This window comes from Pristiophorus japonicus, chromosome 2 (genome assembly GCF_044704955.1).
Source record: "Pristiophorus japonicus isolate sPriJap1 chromosome 2, sPriJap1.hap1, whole genome shotgun sequence".
Classification (NCBI taxonomy): domain Eukaryota; kingdom Metazoa; phylum Chordata; class Chondrichthyes; family Pristiophoridae; genus Pristiophorus; species Pristiophorus japonicus.
The window spans coordinates 225,507,972-225,519,120 of NC_091978.1; the positions used below are offsets into that span (position 1 = coordinate 225,507,972).

The following is an 11,149-nucleotide window of genomic DNA, read 5'->3' on the forward strand; positions in this document are numbered from 1 at the left end:
CCTTGCTAGCCACTATATCCAGGCCCCTCAAAATTTTATATACCTCAATGAGGTCTCCTCTCAGCCTCCTCTGTTCCAAGAACAAGCCCAGCCTATCCAATCTGTCCTCATAGCCAAGATTCTCCATTCCAGGCAGCATCCTAGTAAAACTCCTCTGCATCCTCTCTAGTGCAATCACGTCCTTCCTATAATATGGCAACCAGAACTGCACGCGGTACTCCAGCTGTGGCCTAACCAGAGTATTATACAATTTCAACATAACCTCCCAGCTGTTGTATTATATGCCTCGGCCAATAAAGGCAAACATTCCTCATGGGCAGTCCCTCGAAATCGAGGAAGACTTACTTCCACTCTAAAAGTGAGTTCTTAGGTGACTGAACAGTCCAATAAGGAATTTACCATCTCGGTCACAGGTGGGGCAGACAGTCGTTGAAGGAAAGGGTGGATGGGGAGTCTGGTTTGCTGCACGCTCCTTCCGCTTGTTTTCTGCATGCTCTCAGCGACGAGACTTGGTGCTCACCGCCCTCCCGGATGCTCTTCCTCCACTTAGGGCAGTCTTTGGCCAGGGACTCCCAGGTGTCGATGGGATGTTACATTTTATCAAGGAGGCTTTGAAAGTGTCCTTGAAATGTTTCCTCTGCCCACTTGGGGCTCGCTTGCTGTGTAGGAGTTCAGAGTAGAGCGCTCGCTTTGGGAGTCTTGTATCAGGCATACGAACAATGTGGCCCGCCCAACGGAGCTGGTCGAGTGTGGTCAGTGCTTCGATGCTGGGGATGTTGGCCTGATCGAGAACACCAAAGTTGGCGCATCTGTCCTCCCAGGGGATTTGCAGGATTTTGGGGAGGCATCGTTGGTGGTATTTCTCCAGCAATTTGAGGTGTCTACTGTATATGGTCAATGTCTCAGAGTCATACAGGAGGGTGGGCATCACTACAGCCATGTAGACCATAAAGCTTGGTGCCAGATGAGGGCCTGATCTTCGAACACTCTCTTCCTGAGGCGGCCGAAGGCTGCGCTGGGGCACTGGAGGCAGTGTTGAACCTCGTCGTCCATGTCTGCCCTTACTGATAATAGGCTCCCGAGGTATGGAAAGTGGTCTACGTTGTCCAGGGCCGCGCCATAGATCTTGCTGACTGGGGGAGCAGTACTTTGTGGCGGGGTCAGGTTGGTGGAGGACCTTTGTCTTACAGATGTTTAGTGTAAGGCCCATGCTTTCGTACGCCTTGGTGAAGATGTCGACGATGACTTGGAATTCAGCCTCTGAATGTGCGCAAACGCAAGCGCCGTCCGCATACTGTATGCCTTCTTAACCACCTTATCTATCTGGCCTGCTACTTTTGGGGATCTGCGGACAAGCACTCCAAGGTCCCTTTGTTCATCTACACTTTTAAGTAGCCTACCATTTAATGTGTATACCCTTTCCTTATTAGCCCTCCCCAAGTGCATTACCTCACACCTCTCCGAGTTAAATTCCATTTGCCACTACCCACCTGACCAGTAGACTGATATTCTCCTGAAGCCCATGGTTTTCCTCTTCAGTATTAACCACACAGCCAATTTTAGTGTCATCTACAAACTTCTTAATCATACTCCCTATATTCAAATCTAGATCATTGATATATACCACAAAAAGCAAGGGACCCAGCACTGAACCCTGCAGAACCCCACTGGAAACATCCTTCCAGTCACAAAAACATCCATCAACCATTACCCTTTGCTTCCTACCTCCAAGCCAATTTTGGATCCAACTTGCCACTTTGCCCTGGATCCCATGGGCTTTAACCTTCATGTCTACCATGTGGGACCTTATCAAAAGCTTTGCTAAAGTCCATTTACACAATATCATACGCACTACCCTCATCGACCCTCCTGGTTACCACCTCAAAAAATTCAATCAGGTTAGTCAAACACTATCTTCCCTGAACAAATCCGTGCTGACTGTCCCTAATTAACACTTGCCTTTCTAAAATGTAGATTTATCCTGTCTTTCAGGAATTTTTCTAATAATTTTCCCACCATTGAGGTTAGGCTGACAGACCTGTAATTACTCGGCCTATCCCTTTCTCCCTTCTTAAACAAGGATACCATAATTAGCAGTCCTCCAGCACCATGCCCAAATCCAAAGAGGACTGGAAAATGATGGTCAAGGCCTCTGCTATTTCCTCTTTTACTTCGCTCAACAGCCTAGGATGCACTTCATCCGGGCCTGGAGATTTATCTACTTTTAAAGCTGTTAAACCCCTTAATAACTCATCTCTCACTATATTTATTTCATCCAGAATTTCACACTCCTCCTTGATACAGTATCTGCATTTCCCCAGTCTTTGCTGAAAACAGATGCAAAGTATTAATTAAGAACCACACCAACATCTTCCGCCTCCACACAAAGATTACCCTCATGGTCTCGAATAGGCCCTACCCTTTCTTTAAATATATTAAGAGCAAGAAGATTAACTATAGAACATCTTTAGGTGTTCCTTAATTTTACTTGCCAAGAATTTTTCATGCTCTCTCTCTTAGCATTCCTAATTAATTTATCCTTTTTAATTTTACCTCTGAATTTTCTATATTCCTCCAAAGATTCTACAGTATTTAGCCGTCAGCATATGACATCAGTCTCCCTTTTTTTTTATCCTTCCCTGCAAGTCTCGACATCCAGGGGGCTCTAGAATTGTTATTCCCACCCTTTTTCTTTAAGAGCACATGATTGAGGCCTGAGCCCTCCGGATCTCCTCCTTGAATGCCTCCCACTGTTCCGACACTGATTTACCTACAAGTAGCTGTTTCCAGTCCACTGTGGCCAAATCACTCAACTTAGCTTTTATCCAATTTGGGATTCTTATTCCTGGTCTATCCTTGTCCTTATCCAGAACTAACTTGAATCTGACTGAATTAAGGTCACTTGCACCCAAGTGCTCTCCCACTAATATTCCTTCCACCTGCTCAGCTTCATTCCCTAAAATTAAATCCAAAACCGCCTCCTCTCGTGTTGGGCTTGTTACATACCGACTATAAACGTTCTCTTGAATACATTTTAAGAATTCCGCACCCTCTATACCCTTCACACCATATTTTTCCGAATCAATATTAGGATAATTAAAATCCCCTACTATTACTGCCCTATGGTTTCTGGACTTCACAGAAATTTGCCTACATATTTGCTCCTCTCTCTCTTTCCCACTGTTTGGGGGTCTATAATACACGCCCAGCAGGACAAATCGCCCCTTTTTTATTTTTCAATTCGACCCATATGGCTTCATTTGATGACCCCCTCTAACATATCATCCGTCTTCACAGCTGTAATAGTTTCTTTAATCAATACCGTGACGCCCCCCTCTCTGTCTTGTCTAAACATCCTGTAACCAGGAATATTGAGCTGCCAAACCTGCTCCTCTTTCAGCCACATCTCTGTAATGGCTATAATGTCATGTTCCCAAGTGTCTACCTGTGCTCTCAGCTCATCCGCCTTATTCGCTATACTCCTTGCATTAAAGTATATACCATTTAACACAGAAGACCTCCTTGATTACTACTTACTAACTCTTGTTTCCTCTGTCTTACAGATTCACTTTCTACATTCTTTCTTTCCAATTTCAGCTTTACTTCCTTCCCTATTGAATTTGTTCTCAGGTTCCCATCCCCCTGCCAAGCTAGTTTAAACTCTCCCCAACAGCAGCAGCAAAACTCCCCACGAGAATATTAGTCCCGGCGCTGTTGAGGTGCAACCCGCCCTGTTTCTACAGGTCACATCTCCCTCAGAAGCAGTCCCAATACCTCAGGAATTTAAAGCCCTCCCTCCTACACCAACTCTCCAGCCATGTATTCATCCTCTCTATCCTTATACTCATTAGCACATAGCACCGGTAATAAACCAGAGACTACTACCTTTGAGATCCTAATTTTTCTCCGAGCTCCCTAAATTCTGCTTGCAGGACCTCATCACTTTTTCTACCCATGTCGTTGGTCCCGATATGGACCACGATCTCTAGCTGTTTACCCTCTCCCCCCAGAATGCCCTGCGTCCGCTCTGCAACATCCTTGACCCTGGCACCAGGGAGGCACCATACCATCCTAGAGTCACGTCTACAGCCGCAGAAACGCCTCTCTATTCCCCATCTATTGAATCCCCTACCACTACAGCTTTTTTATGCTTCATCCCTCCCCGTGACTACAATTTTTATTTATATTTATTCCTTCATGGGATATGGGTGTCGCTGGCAAGGCCAGCATTTATTGGCCATCCCTCGAGACAACTGAGTGGCTTGCTCAGCCATTTCAAAAGGGCAGTTAAGAGTCAATCACATTGCTGTGGGTCTGGAGTCACATGTAGACCAGACCAGGCAAGGACGACAGATTTCCTTCTCAAATGACATTAGTGAACCAGATGGGTTTTTAAGTTTCATGATCACCATTACTGATACTGGTGCTTTATTCCAGATTTATTTAATTAACTGAATTTAAATTCCCCAGCTGCCGTGGTCAGATTTGAACTCATGTCTCCGGATCATTAAGCTAGGCCTCTGGATTACTAGTCTAGTAATACCACCACTATGCTACCGTACCCACTGAAATTAATTAATTGTATGCAAGATGCTTTGGTTTGTCCTGGGAGCATGATGAGGTACAAGAAAGACCTTGGATATATAGTACATGCAGCAGAGTTAAAGTATTCCAGGGGAAGGTTCTACAATATTCCTGCAGCATTTCCGCTATATATAATGGCCCTAAAAAACAGAACTACCATTAATTTTGTAAAAAAAACATTTTTTTTTTTTTTTTTTAAAAGATAAATTATTACAGGTACAAGTGAGACATACAGAACAAAGAGTCAGGGCCATGGCCACCATAGGGTCTTATCTTGAGAGTATCCCTTCTCACTTCCCTCAATATTACCCACTACAAACTTCCCCCATCTTACACGTCATCATTCCTTCAATCACATGACTTCTCAGACTCAAATAGCCAATCAACAATCAGCCTCAAAGTAATCTCTTTTTAAAGCTCACCACTGGTTCCTCAACTCTCCACCACCAATGCTAGACCATCCAACTTCTACTTCTTGGGCATGCTTGACAGCATAATCAATCCCTATTCTCTGGCATCATCCAGACACCTTTCCAAACTGCCATGTTAAAAAGCCCACCCTCGATTTCCCTATTTCCTTTAAATGAACTGTTCTCTCTCACCTCAACACATTGTTGCCACTCAAATACACACATATCTTTCCTATTATTTTTATTAACTCATGGGATCTAGGTGTTGCTGGCTATGCCAGCATTTATTGCCCATCCCTAATTGCTCTTGAGAACGTGGTGGTGAGCCACCTTCTTGAACCGCTGCAATCCGTGAGGTGAAGGTACTCCCACAGTACTGTTAGGGAGGGAGTTCCAAGATTTTGACCCAGCGTCGATGAGGGAACAGCGATACATTTCCAAGTCAGGATGATGTGTGACTTACATAAGAACATAAGACATAGGAGCAGGAGTGAGTAGGCCATACGGCCCCTCGAGCCTGCTCCGCCATTTAATACGACCATGGCTGATCCGATCATGGACTCAGCTCCACTTCCCTGCCTGCTCTCCATCACCCCTTATTCCCTTATCATTTAAGAAACTGTCTATTTCTGTCTTAAATGTATTCAATGTCCCAGCTTCCACAGCTCTCTGAGGCAGCAAATTCCACAGATCCACAACCATCAGAAGAAATTTCTCCTCATCTCAGTTTTAAATGGGGGCCCCTTATTCTAAGATTATGCCCCCCTAGTTCTAGACTCCCCCATCAGTGGAAGCATCCTCTCTGCATCCACCTTGTCAAGCTCCCTCATAATCTAATACATTTCGTAAGATCACCTCTCATTCTTCTGAATTCCAATGAGTAGAGGCCCAACCTCAGAGATAGTGGTGTTCCCCGGCACCTGCTGCCCTTGGTGTTCTTGTCCTTCCAGATGGTAGAGGTTGAGGGTTTGGGAGTTGCTGTCAAAATAGCCTTGGCGAATTTCTGCAATCCATCTTGTAGATGGTACACACTGCAGCCACGCCGGTGGTGGAGGGAGTAAACGTTTAAGGTGGCGAATGGGGTACCAATCAAGCGGGCTGCTTTGTCCTGGATGGTGTCACACTTTAGTGTTGTTGGAGCTGTATTTATCTAGGCAAGTGGAGAATACTCCATTACACTCCTGACTTGTCCTTGTAGATGTTGGAAAGGCTTTGGGGAGTCAGGAGATGAGTCATGCCACACAATACCCAGCCTCTTGTAGCCACATTATTTATGTGGCTGGTCCAATTATTCTGAGTTCCTATTTTGAGTTCTTCTAATCTACTTTCCAGCCCATTTGTAGCAATGAAACTGGTCAGGTCAAACTTAACATCCTGCACAACTGTAACCATTATTCACTATCCTTCCTCATTCTCCTAAAATGCTGTGCTACTTTCGGCAAAGTTCATCATTTCATTCTCCTGCACAGCACTACTCTCTCAAGGTTCTCATCATCTGTCCCATTGCAGTCACTGCATGTCCTCAAGCAGTTCTTCCTCCTATACGCACTTTGTCACCTCTAGCATACCCCAGGATGCTATCCTTGGTCTGGTCCTGTTCATCATTTACACACCACTCCTCAGTATCATCCATAAGCACAGGGACACCTTCCACATGTATGCCAATGAACATCATGGATTCAAAAGCTACTGCCAGAGTTTCTGACTATCTGGCAAATATCTCATCCTGGATAAATCAAGATTTCCTTCTGCTTAATCTTCACATATTCAAAGCCATCCTTTTAGACTCCTGCCAGTACCAATATACTCCTATCCCAAAGCCCTCTTTCAAGCTAAATCTGATAATACATAACCTTAGTTTATATCCAGCCCCGAGCTGAGTTGTGTACCCCACATCTGGTCCATGACCAAGATCATTATCTTCTATCACTGTAACATTCACCATTTGCACACTACTTATCCTCCACTGCTGCTAAAACCCTCGCTCATGCTCTCATCGTCCTTAGGATAAACTATCCCAATATTTTTGCCTGCCCCCTCCACCTTCTTCACAAACATGAGCTGAAACAGAACCTCTCCAGCACAAAGTGTCATGCGTGAATCACCCCTGTTGTCCCAAGTTCTGCTGCCCCAGCAAATAAACTTCAAAAGTCTTTTACTTGTTTAATAATCTCTCCACAGCTACATTCCATCCTATCTTAGTGATCTCCAACTCTAGATCCCTGCTTACATCATCAATTTGTCTGCGAGTATAGGCTATTGCTTGTTCTGCACTCCCTCCACTCAAACACTATCTCTCCCCCACACACCTTTTCATTTCCTCCTTCTCTTCCTGCAGGATTTCTGTCTTTTACCGTTAATCTTTCTGAGCTGTTTCTTTTACACTGTATAAGTGCAAGCTGTTGTTGAGAATTCATTTAAAGGCTATAATTCAATCCAAGATTTTCTGCTTGTGTTCACTCATTGTTGGGCTTGTATTTTACTGATGCCGCCGTCAGAAGCGCTGCTATTATGGCTTTAATCATTTTGTATATTAATATTACATATTATCCAACTTTTAACAAGATTTCAAACACCCCCGAATCTACTTCCTCTCTTTGCCAAACTAATATGATGTTGTCCAAGACCATCCCAAAGGGGGATCAAGAGGTATGGCGAGAAAGCAGGAATTGGGTACTGAAGTTGCATGTTCAGCCATGAACTCATTGAATGGCGGTGCAGGCTCGAAGGGCCGAATGGCCTACTCCTGCACCTATTTTCTACGTTTCTATGTTAACCTCTGTCGTCGAGTTACAGTACGCGGACGACGCCTGCGTCTGCGCACAGAGAGGCTGAACTCCAAGTCATAGTCAACGTATTTACTGAGGCGTACGAAAGCATGGGCCTTACACTAAACATTCGTAAGGCAAAGGTCCTCCACCAACCTGACCCCACGGCACGCCCCTGGACAACGTGGACCATTTCCCATACCTTGGGAGCAGACATTAACAATGAGATTCAACACCGCCTCCAGTGCGCCAGTGCAGCCTTCGGCCGCCTGAGGAAAAGAATGTTCGAAGACCAGGCCCTCAAATTTGCCACCAAGCTCATGGTCTACAGGGCCATAGTAATACCCGCTCTCCTGTATGGCTCAGAGACCTGGACCATGTACAGTAAACACCTCAAGTCGCTAGAGAAATACCACCAACGATGTCTCCGCAAAATCCTGCAAATCCCCTGGGAGGGCAGACGCACCAACGTTAGCGTCATCAACCAGGCCAACACCCCCAGCATTGAAGCACTGACCACATTGTTCGTATGCCAGACACAAGTCTCCCAAAGCAAGCGCTCTACTCGGAACTCCTTCAAGGACACTCTCAAAGCCTTCCTGATAAAGTGCAACATCCTCACTGACACCTGGGAGTCCCTGGCCAAAGACCACCCTAAGTGGTAGAAATGCATCCGGGATAGCGCTGAGCACCGAGTCTCAACGCCGAGAGCATGCAGAAATCAAGCGCAGGCAGTGGAAAGAGGGCATGCAGCAAACCAGTTCCACCCACCCCTTCCCTCAACGATTATCTGTCCCACATGTGACAGGGACGATGGTTCTCGTATTGAACTGTTCAGCCACCTAAGGACTCATTTTTTGAGTAGAAGCAAGTAAGTCTTCCTCGATTCCGAGGTACTGCCTATGATGATGATGATGATGTTGTCAGCTGCCACATGGCAAACGGGGAGAAAATTTAGACAGTTCAACGCAGGATGCAAAGAACCCGCTTTTTGCACCCTAAAACTTGAAAAAAAATCGGACTTGAAATGTAAAACAACAAAATAATAATTTGGCATTATAGTTTTACACCAGCCTTTAGTCTGAATTACTAATCCTCCCATCTATATTACAAATTGCACTTTTACAAATAAAAAACAGAAGATATAGTGCTCCGTTGATGAGTCAGTGTAGGAGCTCAGCTCTTGAACACAGGCCCCTGATTTCCCAACGCTTCCTCTGTCTACCCATTCACGCTGAGCTAACTGCTGTGAGCAGGGGTGAGGCATCCATCCTGTCCCATCCGGTCCAACAGCGGACTCTGCAAAATGCTCCTCTCTCTTACCAGTGCCGCGCATCTTTAACGGTTTAAACAGCATAACATTAAAAATAATCCCACATAACAGCGACGCCATTAACACTTGTTAACGGAAAGGAGACTGGACACGTCTTAACCTCGGCTACCTACTTACCAATAAATGGAAATTCCCGGCTCCCCCAACTGAAATACTTAAGATGCTATGTTTCCAACTGAAACAATTAGTTAAACTGCAGTTTTTCTTAAAACGGCAAAAGGGTTAACCCGTTCAAACACGCAACTGTGCAGATTGACGGTATCCCATTAACAGAAAAATAAAAGTCCAATCGCATCCTGTAGCCTCTGTATTCATACGAGAAATGTTACATTAAAATTCGGCACTTACCGGCTTCCTTGCTACAACCGCAGCCATCCTGGGTTGAGATTACTGTGTGTGTGCACGGTACTCGGGTTGAGATTACTGTGTGTGTGTGGTTCAGTGTATGTACACGTTGCTCCGCTCTGCTCCAGCCCTGGGACTTGCACTCTCCGCTCGCGCAATATGGCATCCTGCACACGGGCGCCTTGCCCCCACACATACCGCCCGCAGGGGTGCAGCGCAATCTATAATCACAATTTGAAATGCTGTATCCGTCTCATGCAACAAGCTACCCAAGCTCAGCAATTTAGCTCAATATGTTATATCAAATCCCACAGAGTACGATCCCATAAAACGCATATGATACTGCTAATGTAACCTAAAAAGAACTTGCACCCCTCTTGATTATAGTGACTTACTGTGGTCCGGGAGAGGAAATAAACAGATACTTATGTCTTTCCTGGAAGTTTATTGTAAGTGGTTATTTCTCTACAGTATTTGTTCAGATTAAAACATGTTTTAAATAGCAGAACATTTCACAGGTCCACACAATGTGCTATTTAAAAAGATAATTTGTTCATATTGCTAATATAGTTATTGAGCACATCATATTGGGTAACAAAAAGCAAAACAAAACTGAAGATGCTAGAAATGTGAAACAAAAACAGAAAGTACTGGAAGCACTCAACCGGTATTAGATAGGTTAATGTTTCAGATGTAGACCCAGATGTATGAAACTGGCTGACAACAGCAACTTCAGAAATGACGGATGCTGGACTCTTTCAAGATGTTTCAATGAGTTTGTGCAGTGAGCTAACTGCGACAGATGAATGAGCTCCCCGTCTGTGCAGTTACATGATTCCACGTGCTCGAGTCGTACGATGTCCGTACACTTGGAGCCTTCCGTAACTGGCGGATATCACCGGTTTTAGTTGTATGATTAGCCATGCGGATCAAATTTTAATTGCACTGACATACAATTTGTGTTCACATAGACATCTCGTATTAATGATGCCTTCCTCAAGCGGAGGGCACTTGGATGGTGTCTTTTAGTTTGGTGGGCATTGGGCTGACCCATTGTCACCCATTGATTGATCTATTTGAAATAGTCCTGGGACAGAAGTTGGTCTCAGCATATAGAACCCTCATCATCATCATAGGCAGTCCCTCGAGGATGACTTGATTCCACACTAAAAATGAGTACTCAGGTGACTGATGAACTCATTTTAAACAGTGGAAGATGCCCGTGCGTGAATTCTTTTACCTTGGAGTGGCTGCTGCACACCCTTGACGGAGCAAGGTCTTGGTGCAGTGGCAAGGGGATCCAAGACGACTGGAGACCAGGCTCTGCCGCATGTGCCAATACATCATCATCATAGGTAGTCCCTTGGAATCGAGGAAGACTTGCTTCCACTCTTAGAATGAGTCCTTAGGTGGCTGAACAGTCCAATACGGGAGCCACAGGTGGGACAGACCGTCGTTGAGGGTGAGGGAAGGTGGGACAGGTTTGCCGCACTTTCTTTTCACTGCCTGCGCTTGTTTTGTGCATGCACTCTGCGATAACACTCGAGGCGCTCAGCGCCCTCCCAGATGCACTTGCTCCACTTAGGGTGGTCTTTGGCCAGGGACTCCCAGGTGTCAGTGGGGATGTTGCACTTTATCAAGGAGGCTTTGAGGGTGTCCTTGTAATGTTTCCTCTGTCCACCTTTTGGCTCGTTTGCTATGAAAGAGTA

At 45.2% G+C, this 11,149-nt stretch overlaps 1 protein-coding gene across 4 annotated transcripts in view; it reads right to left on the reverse strand.

Moving 5' to 3' along the window:
* Positions 1-9,617, reverse strand: part of LOC139244423 (septin-11) — a 139,850-nt gene extending 130,233 nt beyond the window's left edge. For 3 of the 4 annotated variants that reach the window (XR_011589889.1, XM_070871026.1, XM_070871025.1), the window contains exon 1: positions 9,444-9,617. Coding sequence is in view for 3 of the 4 variants with exons in the window: in XM_070871026.1 (XP_070727127.1) it covers positions 9,444-9,606 (163 nt within the window). In the remaining variant the exon portion in view is untranslated. The remainder of the gene's footprint in view (positions 1-9,443) is intronic. The other variant, XM_070871027.1, reaches the window with a different exon arrangement.
* Between the last annotated feature and the right edge of the window lie 1,532 nt (positions 9,618-11,149).